We start from the raw sequence: 25,846 nt of genomic DNA, 5'->3' as shown, positions 1-25,846 counted from the left end.
GAATGAAAACTCCCAGATTTTATTTATAGAGCTTGCATGGAATTAATACCAACATCTGACAATGAAGTCCAAAACAGGAAAAATATAGATTGCTTTTACTTATGAGTGTCAAGCAACCCTTAATAAAATAAGGAGAGATGGCTATGTTATGAGTGTGATAAATATGTGTGCTTAGTTGCTCAGTCGTGTCCGACTCTTTGTGACCCCATGGACTGTAGCCCGCCAGACTCCTCTGTCCCTGGCATTCTCTAGGCAAGAACATTGGAATGGGTTGCCATGTCCTCCTCTCAGGGATCCTCCCCATCCAGGGATTGAGCCCAGGTCTCCTTCATTGCAGGTGGATTCTTTACCATCTGAGCCATATACATCTCATTTTATTTTAAATTAATTTATTTTAATTGAAGGATAATTACTTTACAATATTTTGATGATTTTTGCCATGCATCAGCATGAATCAGCTATAGCTATACATGTGTCCCATCCATCCTGAGCCCTATCCTATCTCCCTCCCCATCTTATCCCTCCAAGTTATCACAGAACACTGGCTTTGGGTGCCTTGCATCATACATCAAACTCACGCTGGTTATCTATTTTACATATGGTAATGTATAGGTTTCAATGCTATTCACTCAAATCATCCCACCCTTGGCTTCTCCCACAGAGTCCAAAAGTCTGTTCTTTACATCTGTGTCTCCTTTGCTGCTCTGCATGTAGGATCAGTTACCATCTTTCCAAATTCTATGTATATGCGTTAATATATAGCATTTGTCTTTCTGAGTTACTTCACTCTGTATAATAGGCTCCAGTTTCAGCCACCTCATTAGAACTGATTCAAATATATTCTTTTTAATGGCTGAGTAATATTCCATTGTGTATATGTACCACAGCTTTCTTATCCATTCGTCTGCTGATGGACATCTAGGTTGCTTCCATATCCTGGCTATTATAAACAGTTGCTGCAATGAACTTTGGTATACATGTGTCTCTTTCAATTCTAGTTTCCTTGGTGTGTATGCCCAGCAGTGGAATTGCTGGGTCGTATGGCAGTTCTAGTCCCGGTTTTTAAAGGAATCTCTACGCTGTTCTCCATAGTGACTGTACCAGTTTGCATTCCCACCAACAGTGTAAGAGGGTTCCCTTTTCCCCACACCCTCTCCAGCATTTATTATTTGTAGACTTTTTGATGACAGCTCTTCTGACTGGCATGAGATAATACCTCATTGTGGTTTTGATTTGCGTTTCTCTGATAATGAGTGTACATTTTTTTTTTTTTTGTACATCTCATTTTAAAGCCTACCTGAAGAAATATGTGAAGGAGTCCCAATGAGCTCTGGAACTAGCAAGGATATTCTTCATTAGCACTATTAGTCACATTCTTCTGGTGAAACCAACCAGCGCAAGTAAAGTAGAGAAAAAATATAAATTTGTATGCCAGTTGGAAAGGGAAAAGTGAAATTACCATCATTTGAAGGTGAAATAACTATTAGCCTGGAATATCCAAGAGAATAAAAGGAAATCTATGATGAACAATGAGAAAATTAAGTGCTAGGTGTAGAAATAAAGTTTTGATATTTGCTGTTAATATTCAGTGAGGAGATGGAGTTGGAAACATATTGATGGTAGTAACAAAAAGGATGAAAAAGGTAGACTTGTTCAGCATTCATCTGACAGACATTTAACATGGTACTGAGGGACACGGAAAACTTAAAATGGAAAAGCATACCTTGTTTCTGTAAACAAAGACTGGATCTCATAAAAGTGCTATTGTCCTTAAGATAATTTATATTTAATGTAATCACAATAAAATGCCAGTAGAATTTTTCATACTAGACAAACTGATTTTAAAGATCATGTGTAAAAATAGACATGGAAATTCTTAAAAGTAGTAAAGAGAGACCAACTGTACCAGCTATTAAGTCACGTTATAAAACTATGATATTTAAAATGTTATGATACTGACATGAATAAGTCAATAGACCTCAGAAAAGACACTTAGATTCAAACACATCCAGAAACCTAATATATAAAAAAGTGGCATTTGAAATTTGTGGGAGAAAGATGGATTATGTCATGAATGATGTTGGGAATAGATAGATAGCAATCTGGAAAAAAGTTAAGGTCAGCTTTCATAAAATATGAAATTGAGACCATCAAATTATTAGAAAAATACAGGGTTTTTTTTTTTGTCACAAAGGGAGTTTTAAAATATGACAAAAAACCCAGAAGCCATAAAAGAAGTGATATATTCAACTATAAGCACATAAAAATGAAAACTTCTAACAGAAAACAGCATAAATAAAATAAAAATCATTAAATGACACACTGGGTAAAATATTTGTAATTCATCTAACGAAAGGTTGATTTTTCTTACTGTGTGGAGCACTACTATAATCAACGTGACAAAGAATACAAAGATTCTTTTTAAAGGTTGGCTGATGATATAAACTGATAGCTCATGGAAAAATAAAAGCGGCTGTTAAACATTTTCAATGTTTCTCAACCCCCCCTCCCCCGCTTTACAATAAGTTGAAATTAGAGTGATATGCAGTTTTTTATCCTTCAGATTATCAAAGATCAAAGACTTTGAAAATATGCAAGGTTTACAAGGATGTAAGAAAACAGACACTCTAAGTTCCTGGTGGTGTAAATTGGTAGTAAAAATAAAGGTAAACTGAGTACTGTGTGTCATGCACTTTCCTAAGTACTTTATATTCACTTATTTAATCGTCACATGTACCTTTTGTAAATGGTACTCTTATTACCCCCATTACAGATGAGGAAACTGAAGAACAGAGAAGTTAGACAATAACCCAGAGTCACACAGTTTGGCAAATGGAGGAGCCAAGGTTTAAGATCAATTACTTTTACTCTAGCATTTACTTTTTTTTTGGTCACAACTCTGAATGGTTTCTATGGCATGTAATTTGGCAGTATAAACTGCCAAACTACATATACTTTGATCTAGTGATTGTCCTTCTAGAAGTTTGATCTATAGTTTTCTGTAAATAGATGCAAAATGGCATTTATTGCAGCATTATTTGCAGTAAAGGAAGACTGGAAACAACCTGAATACCTATCCCCAGGGAACTAGTTAATTAAATTGAACAGCTCTAGATAAACTAAGATGGCACTCTGTAGTGCTATGGAATCATCTCCACAATATTGTAAAAGGAAACGCAAGGCACAGAATAATAGGTTGGGATGCTGCCATCTATGTGAAAAGTCACTGAACATATACATACATTTTCATATGTGCACAGAGTAGATTCTCAATGATGCCAGTAGTTGTCTTTCAGGAAGGGAACTGGGTATCAGGGAATGAGCTGACTGATGAGATTTTGAATTTTCGGAGTACAGTGTGTGTATTTTAATCTGTACAGAAAACTGTGTGTGTGGTTTTCAAATACAGAGACATTTGTATTGAGGTCACTTGGTGAAGAGTGTAACCAAGTGCCTTAGACCTGGATTCAGACTCCAACACTGGATGGTTAATTCAGCAGGAAAGAGGCTTGGAACACCTGTAGTGACTTTACTTCTTCCCTGACTTTGACTTTGACTGGAGGAAGGACAAAATCCATAGAGCTCTATGTGCTTGGGGTAAGATTCTTCTCAACACCACTCCGCTCTCCAGTCTTAACTGCTGTACACAGCTTTTATCTTTTACACATGGTATTGCTGCCTGAAGTCCTTCATCAGCTAGACTTTCATCCCTCTAAGGCCCTCTCTGTGTACCTGCTGGCCTGACACCGTCCCCCACTCTCTTCAACTCCAGACACCATTTTATTTTGCCCTGTGGAATGATTCTTCATGAGCAAAATCTTGGAGAAAAACCAAGAGAGTTTACAGTCTAATACGGAAGATTAACTAATAGATGTAAAGTTACAATGGTGTATAGCAATCAAGATTGGGAAGTACATGGATTTGTGAGAATAAATGATAAGCGGGGAATGACCTAGCTGAAGTCACAAAGCCAAGGAGGTCATGATAGGCTTTCCTGCTTTCCCCAGAAAGCGATAACTGAGGCAAGATCAAAACAAAAGAATAGGAGGTTTACTGGCAAAGTGGCTACAGTGGCAGATGGTGCAGGTGGGCAGCTCGTGGGGAGAGCAGATGCAAGGGCACTGTGGCAGAAGGCACATAGGAATTCAAGAGAATGAATGGAATAGGAGGAGGCTTGAGGAGGGAGCGTGGATGGAGAGACGGTTGGGACCTTTTCAGTTAGATCTCTTAAGGACATTAAAAAGTCCTACTTTATTGGGTAGAAATCTCCATTCTGATTTCTAAATTTTGATATCAACTTGCTACCTAATTCATGTATACTTAGACTTTAGCTTCATAGTCATGTTAAGTTCATCTAAAAGAAAATGAGAAATGAGAAAACGAATACATGCTCCTGTTTAAAAAATAAAAATTGGCTTTGTTGACATGTATTTAAAAACACCTTCAAGCTCAACATTCAGAAAACAAAGATCATGGTATCTGGTCCCATCACTTCATGGGAAATAGATGGGGAAACAGTGGAAACAGTGTCAGACTTTATTTTTGGGGGCTCCAAAATCACTTCAGATGGTGATTGCAGCCATGAAATTAAAAGACGCTTACTCCTTGGAAGAAAAGTTATGATCAACCTAGATAGCATATTCAAAAGCAGAGATATTACTTTGCCAACAAAGGTCCATCTAGTCAAGGCTATGTTTTTTCCAGTAGTCATGTATGGATGTGAGAGTTGGACTGTGAAGAAAGCTGAGTGCCAAAGAATTGATGCTTTTGAACTGTGGTATTGGAGAAGACTCTTGAGAGTCCTTTGGACTGCAAGGAGATCCAACCAGTCCATTCTAAAGGAGATTGGTCCTGGGTGTTCTTTGGAAGGAATGATGCTAAAGCTGAAACTCCAATACTTTGGCCACCTCATGCGAAGAGTTGACTCATTGGAAAAGACTCTGATGCTGGGAGGGATTGGGGGCAGGAGGAGAAGGGGACGACCGAGAATGAGATGGCTGGATGGCATCACCGACTCAATGGACGTGAGTTTGAGTGAACTCTGGGAGTTGGTGATGGACAGAGAGGCCTGGTGTGCTGCAATTCATGGGGTCGCAAAGAGTCGGACACGACTGAGCGACTGACTGACTGAACTAACTGACTGATTGACCAGAATGTCTAAGGACATTTCTGATTAATTTAGTTTTCATTGCTATTATTAACTGAGGCTTAAAATAAACTTATTTTGCTTAAATACTTTTAGAAAGTCTTTTAAAAAATATTAGCCCCTTTCCTGCCTTAGGTTTGTGTCACAAAGATTGGATGGGCTGTAGAGCATGTATGGGCTGTAGAGCATGTACTTTTATATATTTACACTTAAAGCCTTCAGCTAGAATGTGCTTATCCTCACAAGCCGAAATGACTGTTTTTCATTTCTGTGAATGTTTATTCCTTCACAGTCATGATATAGGAAGAGGGGGGAATAAAAGTTGGTTTTTATGACAGCATTTGGGGATTCCCATCTTGTGATTAGACAGCTTTCTTACTGGGTCTGTTACTGCTGGAGAAATGAGAGTATTCTAACAAAAATACCAGGTAAGGGAAAATTTAACTAGATCTTAGTCTGGACTGTCTGGAGTTGAGAACAAGTTTCTAGTCCTTGTCATGTTTTAGTAAAAGTGAGCCTTAGATTAACCTGCTTAGCCTTGCCTCATTAAAGGACACTGATACTGTCCATGGCAGTTTTGTTTTGTTTTGGCCTGATCCAGAATCACATACCTCATTTTGTTGTTGTCTCTTCAGTCTCCTTGAATCTGGAACACTTCCTCAGCTTTTGTCTTTCATAGTCTTGACGGCGTTGAGAAGTCTAAGGCAGGTGTTTTGAGAACACCCTTCTACTTGGGTTGGAGTGTTTCATCATATCAGGTCCACGTTAAGCACTCAGGGCAGGAGTCCCACAGAAGTTGTGTGTCTGAGTGCTGTGCGTGGCATACATGAGGCACGTGTGTCTGTCTGTATCACTCAGAGTGTGGTTAACTTTGATTGCTTGACTGAGGAGGTGTCTGCCAGTTTTCCCTACTGTAAATATCCTTTTTATATTCTGTAAATAGAAGAATAGGGAGGGACAGAGTTTAAGAATAAGTAAATATATTAATCCCCAACTGACTGTCATCACCGATGGTTTTAGCATCCATTGCTGATTCTTGCTTAGATCCATCATCATTATAATGGTCAAAAATATTGGTTTTCTAACTCTCTAATTTTTCTATATTTATTGTTTTTCTTCTGTAAGACAGTTTTTCCTTCTTTCTTTGTGTGTGCATTTAGTGTTGTTGTTTTTAAAGAAACATAGTTCCTGGAATTTTTAAAATTTATTTATTTTTTTTAATTGAAGGATAATTGCTTTTAAGAATTTTGTTGTTTTCTGTCAAACCTCAACATGAATCAGCTATAGGTATACATTTATCCTCTCCCACTTGAACCTCCTTCCTGTCTCCCTCCCCACTTCACCTCTCTTGGTTAATACAAAGCCGCTGTTTGAGTTTCCTGAGAGATACAGCAAATTCCTGTTGGCTATTTATTTTACCTATGGTAATATGAGTTTCCATGTTTCTCTCTCCATACATCTCATCCTCTCCTCGTGTCCTCTGTTCTCTTATGTCTGTTTCTCCATTGCTGCCCTGCAAATAAATTATTTGGTACCATTTTTCTAGATTCTGTATATATATGTTAGTATACAATCTTTCTCTTTCTGACTAACCTCACTCTGTATAATAGGCTCTAGGTTCATCCACCTCATTAGAACTGACTCAAATGTGTTCCTTTTTATGACTGAGTAATATTCCATTGTGTATATGTACTACAGCTTCTTTATCCATTCATCTGTCGATGGACATCTAGGTTGCTTCCATGTTCTAGCTATTGTAAATTGTGCCCCGTAGTATGTATGGTATGTTACTGTCTTTGTTCCATTTTATGTTGCCCCAGGTTTGGCCAGTGGGAATCCTGAGACACTGAGTCTTTTATCAGAGATTTTTGTACAAATGATATAAAAAATAGATAACAGATGGACAGAAGATAGATAACCTAGGAGTAAGAAGCCTGAGAGGTGAATCTGTTGGTGATCAGGAGAGGCTTCAGTGAAGAAGTGGTATTTGAAGTGAGCTATGAAAAAGTGGCTGCCTTCTCACAGGATTGGAGATGCGGCAGAGTGGAAAGGGAGCCTGAATGGAGGAAGACTGGACAGACCTGGTGTTCTGCAAGTGATACAGTGGGTCGAGATCATGAAGGGGAAGCTGGACTGAAACAGAAAACCCTCTGTGCTTAGTTTGCTTCTAGCATTTTCTGTGCAGGTCTCATGCCTTGGTATTTTCTTCCTGGCCCTGCTTTTGCTGTTTGGGGGAAGGGAGAGGATGAGGTGTGAAGCAGGAGGGAATTGCAAGTGGTAGAAAACAGCAGCGTGAGCCCGGAGCCTTACTCAGATGCTACCTTCTCTGGAAGCCCTTTTACAGATCCCTAATAAGACCCTCCTCTCTGCACTCCCAGGGCACTTTGTGCCTCTGTCTTAACAGATCTGTTCTGTCTTGTACTGTTTCTGTTTGTGGATACATCTTCCCCCTTTGAAGCATGAGCCACATATGAATCACCTCTCCTTTTCCCAGTACTCAGTACAAATGCTCAATAAGTATTTCTTGAATCTGTGTGAAAGGAAGGAGAGAGGATAGGTTGGAGTTGGTTGGGGGAAGGTTCTGGATGTTATTTTCAGGGGTTCAGGCTTTCTCCTCAGGCAGAGATAGGCCCTGGAGCTTTGAACCAGTGCAGGGCTGCTGGGAACTAGAAGATCTGAGGATGCAGTGGAAGGGGTATGCTACAAGACATCTGTGAGTAGCCAGAGAGAGATGGCTAGGGCAAAGGCGTGGAAGCAAACAGTTATCACCACACAAATCTGGGCGCTCATCTGAATGCAGGAATTGATGGAAAGGGGGAAAAAAGGAGTTCAGCGTGGCTTTGAGGTTTCAAGACTGGATAGTTAGCAGATTGGCAGAGACCTCTCACCAAAAAAGGAGCCCAGAGCCAATTACAGAAGAACAAGGAGTTCAGCATCGTCCTGTCCAGACCTCAGCCAAGATGCTCCCTGAATTCAAACAATATGATTCATTGAACATTTTTTATTATATCAATTATGGTAAGAAAATATTGTCTCTGCTGGAGGCACAAAAACTGACATGAGCGTAATGGGCATTTTTCTTTTGGCTTTTGTAACAGTTTCATTAAAAATGGATGCTAGTAACTGCTCTTCTAACCTTGAAGCATGGCCCAGTGAGAGCAGCTTACCACGAAAGAAATAGTCGTCAGCTTTCCTCTGGCTCCTCTGTCCCCTCCTGCCCCTTCCTAACAACAGAAAATTTGCTCTGCACCTGCTCCAACTGGGCTCTAAGTGATAAGCATCTTGCAAGCCCAGAAAATTGTAGTATCAAATCTCAGCTCCAACTGTGAGGCAGCACCATATCCGCCAATCCCGCTGAGAGACGTTGCTTTTCCGGTTCCCCAGGGAAGAGTTCTTTCTCTCCGGCCCCCTTTCAGGTTTGAACTCTGACCTAAGCCCTCTTTTTAGCTCCCAGCGTGCATTGCTCTAGAGCTGGCCCTGACCTAGCCCCGAATCCTCCACCCTGAGCTCACCAGCAGGTCAGCCCTGGGTAGCCCTGGGGTCAACGGAATACCCAATTCCAATAATGAGCATATTTATCCAAGGAGAGGAAATGGACTTTCCTATTTGTTACAGTCTATTGCTTTCCCTGCACCCCCGCCCAGAAACAGGTGCTTAAGAAACATTGGATATATTCACTATTATTGGTGATTTGGTAAATATACATAAAAATCATCTAATATTCACAAAGTTGTTTTCATTCACACCTTCCTTCACAGGTTGAAAATGCTTTGTTATAACTCAGGACTTAACTTTAAGAGAGAGATTCCTATTTCATTGCTAGGGAATGTGAAATGTTTGAAAATAATGCTGTTATTAATAATGCTGTCAAATAAAAATAGCAAATACTAATTAAATACATGTATAACATTTTAACTGGCTTTAGTGTGTGGTTTAAAGGGAAAGAAAAAAGTGCTGACAGAAAGTTTATAATTTCTGTATTCATATTTTCCTCTTAGGTTTTTCAAACAGACCAAAGTCATTAAAAATACTCCTTAACCCCCAAAGCCACAAAAAAGAAGCTACTCAGGTCTATTATGAAAAGGTTGAACCACTGTTGAAGATTGCAGGAATAAAGACTGACGTAACAAGTAAGTATTTTCAGAACATAATTTCGCCTTTTAAAAAAAATCATACTTGAGGAAGCAAGATAACCTTGAGTTTGTTCTTGAGTCAAATTTAGGAAACTACTTGTAATATCTAAAGCTTGTTTATGTGCTTTGATAACTTACTGCAACCAGCTACAGGATTATAATTCAATTATTTTGTTTCAATGTTATTATTTTTTATTGGAGTATCACTATTATCTCTTTAGACCTTTTTCAGACTTTAAAATTTATTAGATATCATATTTAAGGGGGCTGCACATGTATCAGTATCTTCATTGAGATGCTGGCTGTTTGCACATTATCTCTGCAGTTCAGCAGTGATTGATTTGTGCTCACTTAAATGTTAGATGTCTTCCATGAAATCCTTCATTAAGTGGTTTTTGTTCTGACTCTGACCCCTGCTGGTTGGGTCAAAACTCAGCACTTAACTGCTGAATTAGATGAATTTGGAGAAGCCAGCAGCTTAAAATCATTGTCTAAAACAAGAGAGGTGCTTAGGTTTGTGCGCAGGAAAACAGAAATTTGGTAATGCTGAAGTTCATAGAAAAAAGAGTAAAATTCTTTCAGCTGTTAAAATTTGGTGACCAAATTTCTTTGATTGCTTGGCGGTGGTGGTTTAGTCACTAAATTGTTTCCAACTCTTGTGATTCCATGGACTGTAGCCTGCTAGGCTCCTCATCCATGGGATTCTCCAGGCGAGAATACTGGAGTGGGTTGCCATTTCCTTCTCCAGAGGATCTTCCCAACCCAGGAATCTAACCTGGGTCTCCTGCATTGCAGGCAGATTCTTTACCAACTATGAGCTATGAGGGAAGCCCAGTGATTTCCCTAACAGGGAATTGAACCCCAGCCGCAGGAGTGAAAGCACTGAATCCTAGACACTAGACCACCAGGGACCTGCTTTGATTTCTTAGAGACTCTTATTTTTCCCAAGGGGATGAGGTGAGGAGGGTTGATGCTGTTGTAAATCACACCCTCAGTTTTGCTGGTTTTACTTCTAGGTAGCTTCTATTTACACTTAACAGATAATATACATGTGTAGTGAATTTTAATTGATGAAGAGTGTTGCATAAGCCTACTCAGGATACAAGGCCAGAATGCACTTGGAATCTCCTAGTTATAAGTTCCCAAGGAAGGTGCCCAGAGTGACCTGGCTTTGCTCAGCTGCAACCAAGGGAGATGGGTCTCACAATGTAAATAAGGTTTAAAACCGACATCTCATGACTTGATGGATGGGTATGCCTGTGTGCACTGTGCCCTTAGTATTTTGGTATTTCTTTCATTAACCTTGGCTTCATCTTAAATATGGTCCTTTCCATCACTGTAAAATGGTTGCCAATTAATTTGGTTCTTCTTCATTCAAATCTAGTGGGATGGGAAGAGGTGTGCATATGTGAGAGATTCAACATGTTTTAATCCTGAATGAGGATTAAAATTTTTTCTTATTAATTTGACTGTCCTAATGTATTATGTCTGCTGCACCTGGAGCGCTTTCTTAGGCAGCAAGACCCTTCCTAGGAGATGCAGTGGGACCCCTTTTCCTAGAGGCTGAGGACACCTGAACTGAAGTTGGGAAGGCTCCCAACAAGGCGCACAAGAGGAAGTCTGAGTCCAGATTAAGGATAAATCTTCATGCTACAATTGGGAGTTTACTGTTTGTGCATTGATCCCGAGGGGCTGTACATTTTTTATCACGGTGTTGTAATTTAGTTTAGCAAAGATGATTACATCATCAGGATAAAGAGCAGAAAACATGAGGGAGACATTGGAGGAAAGAAAACCAGTCTATGAGGCTTGAACTAAGGTAGAAGAAATGATAGGAATGTGCTTTCCTTTTTAGTAATTGTTTTGGAGAGAAAAATATTATGTCTAGAAGCTTTTTCCCCTACAATTTAAATGTTACAAATATTATATTTAGTTTAACATAAAATTAGAATATTACATAAATGCAAATTTAGAATTTATTTATATATTTGTGCAGAATGGCTAATTATTAGCTGCCTAACACTCCTGCTGCAAGCAAAATTATAAAATTACATCTTTTGCTTATGAAACCATTTAGGTATGTATATTGGCTTAACATTTATATTTTTAAAATGTTTCCTATTTTATGTGAAAGAACAATAAACATGTGGCTATCTGAAAAATTTTATCCTGCCTATCTCACTGTATAATTTTGTAGTTTGAATAAGGTTGTATATTTAAAACTACCTTGTATATTGTAAAGTGCAATAGAAACATGGTCATAATGTGGCATATTTTAGTTTCATAAATTATGTATTAATAAGATTCAACTCATACTTTTAAAAAGTATCTTTTATGAAAGAGTAAAACAGAAAGAGCACAAATTTTCTGCATGTCCAGTGTGACCATTGTTTTAATATATGTTCTGTGCACCACTGACTCCAAATGGACTATGAATTATGTAATACATTCTATATGATGATTAATTCATTAAGAGAGTGCTGTATAATGAGGCATGATGTAAAACTTGTAACAAGATGTATTCATCATAAGGGCTTCCCTGGTGGCTCAGTGGTAAAGAATGCACCTGCCAATGCAGAAGATGTAGGTTCAATCCCTGGATTGGGAAGATCCCCTGGAGTAGGAAATGACAACCAGCTCCAGTATTCTTGCCTGAAAAATTCCATGGACAGAGGAGCCTGGTGGGCTACAGTCCATAGCGTCACAAAGAGTCAGACACAACTGAACACACACACACAGACCATATGCTCCAGCAATTCCACACTTCTGGGTATTTAGCCAAAGGAAACAAAAACACCAACTCAAAAGATATATGTACTCCCATATGCATTACACAATTATTTCTTTAAAAAAAATTTTATTGGAGTATAATTGCTTTACAATGTTGTGTTAGCTTCTGCTGTACAGCAAGGTGAATCAGCTATATGGGTACATATAACCCCTCGTTTATGGATTTTCTTCTCGTTTAGGTCACCACAGAGCACTGAATAGAGTTCCCTGTGCTCTACAGTAGGTTCTCATTAGTATTGGTTTTATACATGCTGCTGCTGCTGCTAAGTCGTTTTAGTCGTGTTCGACTCTGTGCAACCCCATAGACGGCAGCCTACCAGGCTCCCCCGTCCCTGGGATTCTCCAGGCAAGAACACTTTTTATACATAGAAGTGTATATAGGTCAGTCTCCCAGTTTATCCCACTCCCCGTTCCCCCTTGGTGTCCATATATTTGTTCTCGATATTATGTGTCTATTTGTTTTTTTACAAGAAGGTTCATCTGTACCACTTTTGTAGATCCCACATATATGCATTAACATACGATATTTATTCTTCTCTTTCTGACTTTCTTCACTCTGTATGATAGTCTCTAGGTCCATCCACATCTCTTCAAATGGCACAATTTTGTTATTTTTTATGGATAAATAATGTTCCATTGTATATATGTACAACATCTTTATCCATTCCTCTGTTGATGGACATTTAGGTCACTTCCATGTTCTGGCTATTGTAAATAGTGCTGCGCTGACCCCTGGGGCCCATGTATCTTTTGGAATTATGGTTTTCTCTGGGTCTAAGCCCAGGAGTGGGATTGCTGGGTCATATGGTAGTTTTATTGTTAGTTTTCTAAGGAACCTCTGTACTGTTCTCCATAGTGGCTGTATCAATTTACTTGTTACCAACAATGTGCGAGGGTTCCCTTTTCTCCACACTCTCTCCAGCATTTATTGTTTGTAGATATTTTTATGATGACCAGTGTGAGGTGACACCTCACTATAGTTTTGATGTGCATGGACGGAGGAGCCTGGTGGGCTACAGTCCATGGGGTCGCAAAGAGTCGGACACGACTGAGCGACTTCACTTTCACTTTCTCTAATTAGTGATGCTGAATATTTGTTCATGTGCCTGTTGGCCATCTGTATGTCTTCTTGGAGAAATGTCTGTTTAGGTCTTTTGCTGATTTTTTTACCAAGTTCTTTGTTTTTTGGTATTAAACTGCATGAGATGTTTGTATATTTTGGAAATTAATCCCTTGTCAGTTGCTTCATTTGCAAATATTTTGTCCCATTCTGATGGTTGTCTTTTCATCTTGTTTATAGTTCTCTTTGCTGTGAAAAAGCTTTTAGGTTTAATTAGGTTCCCATTTGTTTATATTTGTTTTTATTTTTCATTACATTTTATTTTCATTATAATAGCCAAGACATGTAATCAGCCTAAGTGTTCATTAATTGATGAATGGATACAGAAAATGTGTGTATATGTATGTGTGTGTGTGTGTGTGTGTGTATACACACACACACACACACATGTACATGCCATACTACAGAATACTTTTCAGCCATAGAAAAGAAGGAAATCTTGCCATTTGGGGAAATATAAAAGGACCCTAAGGATACCGTGGTAAGTGAAATAAGTCAGAGAAAGACGAAAGCCATATGATCCCACTTATATGTGGAATATTTTTAAAAATTCCCCCAAACAAACAAATCAAAACATGTAGATACAGAGAACAGGTTTCCAGAGGTTTGGTGGTGGGGGGTGAAAGGGTTGAAGGGTGTCAAAAGGTACAGACTTCCAGTTTAAAAAAAAGATTCTCACCACATTAATAATAGTATATTAATTTCATTTTGGTTAGTGCTGAAAGTCTAACTCCTTCTAAATATAGATCGGCATCTTTTGAAATAGTTGAGCTAAAGGAGTATCTCCCCTCTGCTGCTACTTTCAATGCAGTATCTTATCTAATAATCATATCAGAAGACCTGAAGAACCTTAAAAAAGAGTTATTTATTCCTAACAACTTGATACATGAATCAAAGAGCAAGAGTGGAAAGCCCATTCTGGCATATGATACCATTACTTTCTCTTCCTCTCAAAGCAGAGCAGACTTTAAGAATTACGAGGGGAATTCTGGACATCATAGGATAACTCAGAGAACAATGAGATTAAAAAAGTCAAGGCAGCAGAGAAATTAACTGGAAAGAACTGTGGAGGCCATCTAGTTCAATTTCTCTCCTGTGGTGGAGTGCAGGAGTGTGGCATTCCTAGTGGAAGAAGTGCCGCTCCTGGGGTGCTCCACAGCCTGGGCCTGGGCATCGTGTGGCGGAGTCAGTGCGTGCTGTTACTGGACAATACTGATGGGCGTTCTCAACTGCAGTTCAGAGTCACTGTGCCCCTGTACATATTAGAAAAAGGCGCCTCCTCTGTCCTCACTTACTAACAGGTGCTCGCTCTTCTGGGCTGATGTAGTCCAAAGTCACCTAACATGTTGAATAAGAGTATTAGCTGGATTGCAGACCTACTTGACCCTTTGCCAAATGTCTGTGGGAAATGCACACTGCAAGAAGAACTTGTGAGCTGATGTTTGCCTCCTTGTGACTTTCCGCGCTGACGTTTATCTTTTGTGCCTGCTAACTTGCTTCAGTGCTGTCCAACTCTTTGTGACCCTGGATGTAGCCTGCCAGGCTCCTCTGTCCATGGGGATTCTCTAGGCAAGAATACTGCAGTGGGTTGCCATGCTCTCCTTCAGAGGAATCTTCCCGATCAAGGATCAAACCCGTGTCTCTCAGGTCTCCTGTATTGGCAGGCGGGTTCTTTACCACTAGCGCCACCATAAAAAGTAAATGGAATAAGTGTGTCCTATCTTGTGTGTACAGTCTTTGAGGTATTTGCAAACAGATATCATGTAGTCCCTTGATCTCACTTGTTCAAGACAGGCAATTCCATTTTCTTCAGTCAATCTTTATAGTCACACAGCTCCTAGACCTTGTTATGTTCATCATCATTATCGTGGTCAAAGACACTTCTCTGAATGTAGCTTTGATCTCTGCCAGCTCAGGGCCCATGGGAGTGCTTTGTCACCAGATACTTTTACCTTCTGTCTGACCCTGGGCAGAGTTGTCAAGAATGTAGGGTTTTTGTCACTTTTTACCCTCCTTCTGGGATCATGTGTTTAAACTTTTGAAACTTTTACCAAATTTCTTTTGATTCTTTCCCTTTGGCTCTTTATGTCTCTATTTGAAGCCTTCCCTTCCATGGAGATACCTCCGATTGCTCCTGATTTCACCCAGCAGAAAGCTAGGTAATCTGATAAAACTGTTAAAAAGATGCTAGTTGGCTGAGGCATTATTCCCTCCCAGTTATACCTACATGTTAACAAAAATCTGGATCATAAATGTCCACAAATCAAATCCAGCTAGAGAGAGAGAATTATGGGCAAAAAGTTCTTTTTATTATCCCTTGAATAATTATGGATATACATGACCAATCCATTTCTAATACTAGGATATCAGTTAGGGAGTTGGAATTTATCCCTGCGGACAATGAATAGTCATCAATGGAGTTTATGTAGGGAAGAGGTGTGATCAAACATATGCTTAAGAAAGATCATTCTGGCTAGAGTGGGTAAATAGAGGGAGACTGGAGGAGAGGCTGATGTAATTTTCATATTAAAAATTGTGGTGACTGGGTCTAGGGCATCAGCTTGAGGAATGTTGGGATGCAGTGGCATAATTAAAAGGCAGGAACAGCTGGCTTTGGGCATAGAGTGGTTGCAGAGAGTAAAAGAAAGGGATACTCTAGAAAGAAGACATTTCCTATCTTGGGTAGTGAGGAATGGATGATGGAACACTAGAAAGAATGATGTAATTGAGAGGCAGTGTATTTGAAGGTGAGAATGATGGCTGCTACTTGAACTTACTAAGTTTGAAGTACCTACGAGACAGAAAAGAAAATGACATTTCAGTATCTTACCCCGTTACAGACTTTTCTCACCAAACCAAGAAAGGTTTCTTTTATGTTAGAATCAAAACTCATCTGATTTAACTTTAGCCTGTTTCCTTACCACCAATCAATATCAACCTCAGGACATTACTTTTCTCCAATACTGTCTTTCTGAAGAAGTAATATTTAAACTGAAGGTTGAGGTGTACAGGGATCCCAGCAGTGAGAACTGTGTGTTCAAAGAGTTGTAAACAATGAAAACTCCAAATTTCCTATATAAGAGAGGTGTCAGTCAGATTGTCAAAGGAATGATGCTGAGAGAAGAGGCTAGTAGCTTTCTTGTGACACTGCAGCTTCCTGGCAGCCCATGTTGTTGTTTATTTGGAGTGATTTGAATATGGCTCTTTCTGCTTCCAGAGCCCATAATATCCTGTATAAATACATGTTTTGATTCCTTCTACTCCTTCTAAATGGGGCTTCCCAGGTGGTTCCGTAGTAAAGAATCTGCCTGCCATTTCAGGAGACATGTGTTCGATCCCTGGGTTGGAAAGATCCCCTGGAGGAGGCCATGGCAACCCACTCCAGTATCCTTGCCTGGAGAATCCCATGACAAAGGAACCTGGTGGGCTGCAGCTTGTAAGGTCAAATAGAGTCAGACACGACTGAAGCAATTTAGCACACACACACACACACACACACACACACACATCACAGATGAAAGGAAGAAATAGACACAGATGTTTTTTCATCTATCATTTAAGAAGATAATTTTTTTAATAAATTGAAAATTTATTTATTTTTTCTAAGATTTTTTTTAAACTTTACATAAAAATATCAGTTTTAAATATCAAAGATAATTTTAAGGCTTAATTTTGTTTTGGATGTGAAAAGCTTTACCAAAGCAATCTTTGGAATAAAACCGAGACTTGATAAACTGACTCTTAGCATAAATATTTCTTCCCTAATACCCTTAATTATTCTCAATGTGTGTTTGTAAGATACTTTATTATTTTGCTTTTAAGGTTGCAGCTACTTACTGGAGTTACAGATGAATGATCAGCACACAGTCATGGATGATAACCTGTTTATTAATGTTGATATTTTATATTTTGTTTTCTTGTCACTTTCTGCTAAATAGAATTTAATTGAGAAGTTTTATTCCTGTGAATGTTGAATTTTCCCACAGCATTTGAATAAGCTGTGGGAAAATTACAATGTAATGCTGCTGGGTACAGAATGATTCTTTTAGACCCCAAGACTAATAATTTTTAACAATATCTAAAAACATTGTAGGAAAAGCTTGAACCATGCTGGCACCAGGGACAGACAGGCATGAAAGATTAATGTAATCTCGCATATAATGATGCACATTCTTACACAAAAAATCCATCTGCAGTGTCATGTCAGTCAGCAGAAATCTTTGATGGGTGGATACAGCTGGGCTGTCTCTTCTGGCAGAGCTGCCCCAGAAAATGCTAAATGCGGTTGGACCGCTTGGTGCCATCTGCAGTGTGCCAGTTTATCCTGTCTTCACTGGCATTTGCGTACTGTATAGGGCATCATGACTGTAGAGACAGCAATAGGGAGTGACAGATTCATTTCCTCGGAGAATCTGGGCTCTGGTGGGCCTGTGCGCCACCCTCCTTGGCGTTGGGTCTGTTATCATTGGTATTGGCTTGGCTTCACATTTTCACATCCAACTCCTCCTCTTTTTAGTCTAGCAGTTCCAGACACACATTCTTCTAGTATGTAAATCTTACACTAACCTTTCAAGTAATTTATTCATGTAAGGTTGCCAAAGCGATTTAACATTGACTATCTGATGCCAGCTAATATGCTTTATTTTCAAAATACTGCTGCTCCTAGGCTTCTGATTTAAAGGAAATGTGTCTTATTTAGGGAACACTAAACTGACAGGCACCAAGATAAATTATCTAATGGGATATCCCCAAATGACTTATGTAGTTGGAATAAATATATGACCCTCTTTTACATAAAGCTATAAAACACACTGAGCAAGTAACAATCCTCCTTGCCATGATTAAAATATAAATATTCAAGAATATATCTTGCTTTACGACCTGGCCATATGTTTAGCATATTATTTTGCCAAACCAAGTTAAAAAGTGTAGATCATTCATTTAAAACTTTTACCTTTTTCTGTTTTTTTTTTTTCCTCTTCTAATACAGTAACAGAATATGAAGGGCATGCCCTGTCACTACTCAAAGAATGTGAACTACAGGGATTTGATGGGTAGGTTGTATTCTTCATCTACATATACCATAGAGCTTATGTTATTAAATATTTTCATTAGTTTTTAGCCATATTTGGAACTTACAGTTTTTAACTATTTGTGATGTATGTAATTGGGCTGTATTTCATGCATATATGTGTAGTAACAGCTAATGATGGTAATGTAATATGGCACAGTCATCTACCTCACAGGACTGTGCATAGAAACCCCGAAGGAGGGGTGTGAATATAAGTACTGGCAAGTTACCGTGTGCTGCCTCATACTTACCTTATGAACATATATTTGCATCTTGAGTTCTTAATTTTTGGCTTTAACCCTGTGAGTATCTAGAAAAGCATTGATGGAAGATAATATATTGGTCATATGGCATAACTATATTATGATCCTCTTTTGCAAATTTATTGATAGTATTATTAGCTACCCCCGGGTTAATTTGGCTATGATTGAGTGTAAATATTTTATAAAAACAAATGCATTATTTTCAGGATGAAAAAAATGTGCTGATTTTACTTATCTTCTATAATTTAGTGGGTACCAAATAAGTGTGTTATTCATAGTAGGTTTTAGAAACTGTTGTTTGCAATACATTGCTGGCATGTGTAGAAATTTTTCACTGGCATGCAAACGTTAGAAACAAGGCAAGTGACGTATATTTCAATTGACATTTTAAAAATGTAGGTGAATCAATTTGCTAAAGTGCTGGATTGATGTACAAGACTAAAAGCGTATTCTTTTAGGGAAGGTTTTTTGCAAGGGTGGATGTTTCAGAGTTTTAAAAGGTGGCAGGCATGTGAATTATTCTGTCTCATGGTGATGGCAGTGGGGGTGGGCAGCAATAGACTCACAATATCAGGAAGGGCATTTGGGTCTTTCAACTGTATTGGAAGGCTTTACTCCTCCTGAAAAATTATTAGAATGTGTTAGAGAGGAAAGTGATGCAATCAGATTGGAGCATTACCAAGGTCAGTTTTCAGAAATACTTAATATTTTGAGGTGAGGAAAAATATTGGATGAAGAAGGAAGTTTGGTAAGTAAGACATAATTTTTCAAAAAGGAATTTAATCGAAGGGAGTGAATCTAGATGGCAATGGTCTATAAATATTGAGCATGAAGAATATGAGGTAGGAGATTACTGCAGAGCCTTATACTTAGTGCTCGACAGATTGATTAATAGGCTACATTTAGGAAATTACCTTGCAAGTATACAATTTAAGAGAAGTAATTGGGGGAATCATGCCTACCAGCTAGCTACCTTAATTTGCTACACGGTCCTGAAACACAACTTGTGAATGTATAAGAGATGTTGCATTGCAAATAAGTCCTTGCTTTAAAACATGGTTATATAATAAGAATAACAGATATTGTAGGTATTACACCTTGTCTTGCCTATTAACATTATGAAGTGTTCCAGGAAATGTGTTATCTATAAATAATGTCCATTGGTAATTAACTGTGCAAGGATCAAGAAGAATTTTGCAGAATGATGAAAAACTATAGCTTAAATGCAATAGAATAATGTTTTCTCTTTACATGAACATACTTTTTATTTATTCCACATGGCAGGAAGTGTTATTTTGCAGTGTGGCACTACAAGATCTATAGATCCTTTAGTTATTACCTACATTTTTTTTTTCACCAAATAGTTTACCTAGCCATTATGTTCATTGAGCTCCAGTGATTTCACTGTATAGTATGCCAATTAATTTAGGATTCATAATAGTTTAAAATTTCTTTTGGAAGTCTTCTAAGATCCTTTAAATAGTTCATTTGGTTTTTTGAGTCTAGTTATTTCAGCAGGAGGTAAAATGGTGGTTGGGATAACTATCTTAATAAAATGGTCATTTTAAGTCATTCTATTTAGAATTACATAGAAAGGCATATATACGAGGAGAACAGTGGAAACAGTTTCTGTAGGCAATTCCAGAGAACAATTCTCTAACAAGTAGAATTGTTTGAAAGTGGGACACGCTACATTCATGAGCACCCTGTTCCTGAATCTGTTTGATGAGTAGTTGTAGGAGTACTTTTTGAGAAATTGATATAAAAGACTCAAGGACAGGATGAGGTAACCCCAGGATTCTTTGGTATTTTGATGGAAGAGGGGCTCAACTTGAGCCTGAGGCATCTCCTCCTGTCTCTACTGGAGCTATTGATAGGGAGTGAGGAGGAAATCACCTAAAGGTTTTTAGACATAGACCAGAGATTAAGATCCTAGAGAAATTCTATGATATTATTCAGAAGCAAAATGATTCAGTAAATAACGTTTAATAAGGTTATTAAGATTTTGAAGTTTTCTTTAATGAGTTGCATATGTTTTTATGAAGACACATCGTGACATATTCCTAATGCCAACAGGAACACTGTTATCAGTCCTCATGACCGCTGGTATGCAACTCCAGTGTGTTCCAGCAAACGCTCTCAGATCCACTGCTGGAGTTTGCAGGAGTGTCCATTTCCATATATTATGTGTTTTCAGTTCTGTCCCACTCTTTGTGACCCCGTGGACTGTAGCCTGCCAGGCTCCTCTGTCCGTGGAATTCTCCAGGCAAGAATACTGGAGTGGGTAGGCATTCCCTTCTCCAGAGGATCTTCCTGACCCAGGGATTGAACCTAGGTGTCCTGCCTGGCAGGCAGATTCTTCATCATTTGAGCCATTGAGGAAACCCTGTCAGTTTCCACATTGCCTCCTCTATACTGGGCATGAACAGGAAGTTTTGTAAAGACAAAGAAAAGAGTAATATCGAATATATAGACTTGAAGCAGAAACAGTTGCGTTTGTAAGTGTGAAAAGTGCTAATCTGTAGCTCTTATGCAATTACACATATATTGCGTGTGCTCAGTCTCTCAGTCATGTCTCTTGTGACCCCATGGACTGCAGCCTGCCAGGCTCTTCTGTCCATGGAATTTTCCAGACAAGATACATATACTAATATTTTATTATTTTGTTTCACAGCATTTTAAAACTATATTTTGTTGAATTAGTTTTTTCCTTCATTTAAATTTAAGGCAATGGCACCCCACTCCAGTACTCTTGCCTGGAACATCCCATGGACTGAGGAGCCTGGTGGGCTGCAGTCCATGGGGTCGTGAAGAGTCGGATATGACTGAGCAACTTGACTTTCACTTTTCACTTTCATGCATTGGAGAAGGAAATGGCAACCCACTCCAGTTTTCTTGCCTGGAGAATCCTAGGGACGGGGGAGCCTGGTGGGCTGCCGTCTATGGGTCACACAGAGTTGGACACGACTGAAGTGACTTAGCAGCAGCAGCAGGTATTATTTGGCTTACATTGACATTCTATCACCACTGTGATATCTGTATTAGTAAGTAAGGTTAAAAAGTATCTCTTCTCAAAAAAAAATTTAAGTTGAAAATCCAATAATAAAAATTTTAATAATGATGTGGGTTGATAGACAAATACACAAACACCCATTTGTATTTTTTATCACTTTTAATAAAGAGAAATGAGATATTAGCTCCCAATTGTGCTTTTCTAGACAGCAAAGCTTTACTTTTGGTCAGGCATGAAAGAGTTTATTCTGAAAACACAAGGGTTTACCCTTTACTTCTAAAGGGTTATGTTTTAGGGTAGCTCTTAAGTGTGATTGAATTAACCCATTTTAAAAGGTTATTTTTTTGCCTTTTCTTTTAATAGCTAGACTCTTTTATGTTTATATTAAGTATATTTCCTAGGTTGGGTAATTATATCTCGAGATGATCTTAATGATCTAGTATTTGTCAACATAAGTTCTTTTCTCTTATTTAATTCCACAGTGATTCTACTGTTAAACTGATTTCCAAAATAATAAAACTCTCCTAAGGCTATTTTCACTGGGTCTTCTATGTAAGAAAGGAGTCTAATGTATCAAATAGTAGTGTAGTTTCTAAGACCAACTTGTCTTATTTCAAAATCTCATTCTATAACTTACCATGGTATGACCTTGGAACAGTTGCTTAATCTTTTTATGTTTTATTTTCCAAATCTGTGAATTGGGAGTAAAAGTGTATACTGTGTGTGGTTATTGTTCAAATTAAATAAATTAATATATGGAGAGTGCTGACAACATCTGATACATAGTAATTGTTCACTAAGTGTTACTTTATTATTGTAATTATCATTTGTTTTAGTTTCAAAATATTTAACACAGAATGCCTTATGACAATATTTCAAAGGTTTTTGTAGTAGAGCATATTCCTATATGTGCTTCTCTGGTGTCTCAGACAGTTAAGAATCTGCCTGTAATGCAGGAGACCTGGATTTGATCCCTGTTTCAGAAAGATCCCCTGGAGAAGGGAATGGCAACCCACTTCAGCATTCTTGTCTGGAGAATTCCATGGACAGAGGAGCCTGGCATGCCACAGTCCATGGAGTCACAAAGAGTTGGACACGACTGAGCAGCTAACTCACACATGTGTCCCGAGAAAGGCTCATTTCTACTAACTCTAGCAGTTAGAGTTAACATGTACACAGTGCTTTAACTGGGTGCAGGATTCCAGGGGTCAGATGTTACCATATGATACGGAAGAGGCAAGTTATTTGTGCTCAGTTAGATATGTTGGATGACTTTACATGAGCTTTTTAGGCCACACACTCTTGGTTGGTAGACAGGCATAGAACTAGAAGTTAAGTCCACAAAATGTTTGAAAATCTATCCGTAGAGGTCTTTGAAATCATACAGATAAGATTCAAATGAAACCTTGGCTTCCCCATATATAAATATAAGGCTAATGCCTATTTTACAGATTTTTAAGAATTTAATAGAAAAGAGCCAATATGTTATATGACATGAAGTTGGTGCTCAGTAGGCATAATCACTTTTCTCTGAATTAGTGGCTACACTGAGACTGCTGGAATCAGTTCAGACACAAAATAATATCCCTGGGCAAACATGACCTGGGTCATATCCTGTATCATAGAATTTCTTCTAGTTAGGATGGACCTTGGATTGCCCAGGCTATATGCAGCCTTAGCCCTGAACCCCACCTAAGTACTGGGGCTGGAAGACTGAGAACACGGTGGAGGCAGCTGATGGAGACAATGTTCTCAGCCTCAGGATCCACCAGCTTCTGGAGCTTCCTGAACTTAGGGAACCAGGAATCTCTGCTGATTATGCCTTGTGGGCTGTTCTGTTTGGCAAAAAGAATTTTTAAATATATCGAATGCTAGTTGTTAATGTTTATAAGTTAGGAGACTTACCCCCAAAGCAGGTCCTGTGGCTTCCCTAGAAAAATCAGAAGATGCAGTCCTCTAAGCCTGCCTCCTGGATGATGCAGTGGGCTGGAGCCAAGAAACTGCTTCTCATTTAAAAGAGCAGACTCTTCTGCTGCAGGGCCTGGGAGGTCGTGGGGCATGGCACCTGCTTTCAATAATACAAACTCTTTACCTTTGGGTCAGTTGATGTGATTTTTATATTTAATGTTATTATTTTTTAAATGTTTGGCTATGCTGGGTTTTTGTTCATGTGTGTGGGCTTTTCTCTAGTTGTGGTGAGCCAGGGCTACTCTCTAATTGCAGTGTGCAGGCTTTTCTTTGTGGTGGCTTCCCTTTTTGCAGAGCACAGGCTCTAGGGCAAATGGGCTCAGGAACTGGGGCTCCCCGGCTCTAGGGCACAAGCTCAATTGTTGTGGCTCACTGGCTTAGTTGCTCCGTGGCATGTGGTATCTCCCTGGATCAGGGATCCAACCTATGTCTCCTGCATTGGCAGGTGGACTCATCACTGAGCTGCCAGGGAAGCCCGTTATTTTACATCTTTTAAATACAAATGACTATGACAAAACCTCTGACATTCTATATGACTTTCATGGATTCCCACCTCCCCCCTCCTGTAGTGTACTTATGGTGAGGTCCTAAAAAATTTTAGTACTGACTAGAGCCAAAGGCTAGTAACACTAACTTTACAAGTTCAGTATCGCAGTAATATCCAAGAGATAAAAACCAGTTCATGTTTGCAATAGACATTTATAACTAATGATAATTAGTAGTTCCTTAAATTAAAGCTTTATATTTTACATGATTTTTATTGCTTTTCAGAGCTTTTATTGTCTTTTCAGAGCTATATTGAAAATTAGCAGGGTTTTATGCTTTTGGTTGTGTTAGTTAAATGAATTTCATTGACTTATTAACATAAACAAAATAAAAATAATATGCTTTGGGATATTAACAAAGCAAAATTCAGGTCAGATGTGAATTAACATGTTCAAGTGTTTTAATGCCTCTTGAAAGTGAAAAGTGAAAGTGTTAGTTGCTTAATCGTGTCTGACTCTTTGTGACCTTATGCACTGTAGCCCACCAGGCTCCTCTGTCCTTGGGATTCTCCAGACAAGAATATTGGAGTGGGTAGCCATTCCCTACTCCAGGGGATCTTCCTGATCCAGGGATTGAAACTGGGCCACCTGCATTGCAGGCAGATTCTTTACCATCTGAGCCACTCATCTGACTTTTAGACTGTATGTTGAATATTTTTTGAGTTGAACCATAATAAAGTTCAGCTAATGTCTTCTTGTAAACTTTATCAGTACAGTGCTAGTGTCTTCTTATCCATTGACATATATTGAAATATTTGAAGCGATGAGTAATTATGCAAATATAATATGTAAGATTAATATTTTAAAGTCTACATTTCACAAATTATTACCAGTTATTCTGATGTCATTCATTCTTTGACTTAATTTCTTTTCCAGTGTGGTATGTGTTGGTGGAGATGGATCTGCCAGTGAAGTAGCCCATGCTTTGCTTCTTAGAGCCCAGAAGAATGCGGGGTTGGAAACAGACAGCATCCTGACTCCTGTCGGAGCCCAGCTTCCACTTGGTGTGATACCAGCAGGCAAGGGAGGGCCCCTGGATTTGCCAAGTGAACCCTCTCCCCCATCTCTTCCTGTATTACTCTCTAACCTAGACTGCATCACACAGAGTTAAATGCACAGACTTTGAGTATGAAAGATCCACGCTTGGCATCTCTGCTAGCACGTGTGAGATGGTGCCCAAGTTATTTAATTTCTTTGAGCCTTATTTCTCTAAATAAGAGAGAGATAACACACATGATGCCCCCTTCATTATGAGGTTATTGTGGTATTAAATTAGAGGTATATTTGCAGAGTTTAATATAGTTAAGCAAACAACAAATGGGACTATTATTCTACCTTCCCATATAAAGGTTTAATGATCATGCAGTTCCAGATATGAAATTTCAAAATAGGGCCACTCCAGTCAAGCTGCTTATAATTCCATATGGGATAAAATGTAGTAACTCAATTCCCATAATTGAAGGATAAACAGATAAGTTTGAGAACGCCAAAAGGATTCATCCTGACTGCTCTATCTCCATCAGCTAGAACAGAATGTGACACCATGAACGCTTAATAAGGTTTATGTGCATAAATGTAAAAAATTATAGAGCAAGTGGCACTTGAACGGGACCTAAAAATAGGTAGGATCTGGCCTGAAAGATAAGAATACATTATTTTCTTGGCTGCAAAAATAACAAGTGGCAAGGCAAAATCCAGGAATGTGAAAGAAAAGACCACAGGCCATTTGTTGGGTGGTACTGGTGTCAAAATGTGTCTAAACTTTGGTGGTTTCTGGATGCCACAGGAAAGGGTCTG

The 25,846-nt window shown here is 38.7% G+C and overlaps 1 protein-coding gene across 1 annotated transcript in view; it reads left to right on the top strand.

Annotated features, from left to right (window-relative positions):
- Positions 1–25,846, top strand: part of CERKL (CERK like autophagy regulator) — a 136,572-nt gene that overhangs the window by 91,718 nt on the left and 19,008 nt on the right. The window contains exons 3-5 of the mRNA XM_005905943.2: positions 9,145–9,276; positions 18,180–18,243; positions 24,926–25,068. Of these exons, the coding sequence (XP_005906005.2) occupies positions 9,145–9,276; positions 18,180–18,243; positions 24,926–25,068 (339 nt within the window). The remainder of the gene's footprint in view (positions 1–9,144; positions 9,277–18,179; positions 18,244–24,925; positions 25,069–25,846) is intronic.

This window comes from Bos mutus, chromosome 2, assembly GCF_027580195.1.
Source record: "Bos mutus isolate GX-2022 chromosome 2, NWIPB_WYAK_1.1, whole genome shotgun sequence".
In the NCBI taxonomy this organism is placed as follows: Eukaryota; Metazoa; Chordata; class Mammalia; order Artiodactyla; family Bovidae; genus Bos; species Bos mutus.
The sequence above is the reverse complement of the archived record's forward strand: the minus strand, read 5'-3'. Positions and strand labels throughout refer to the sequence as shown.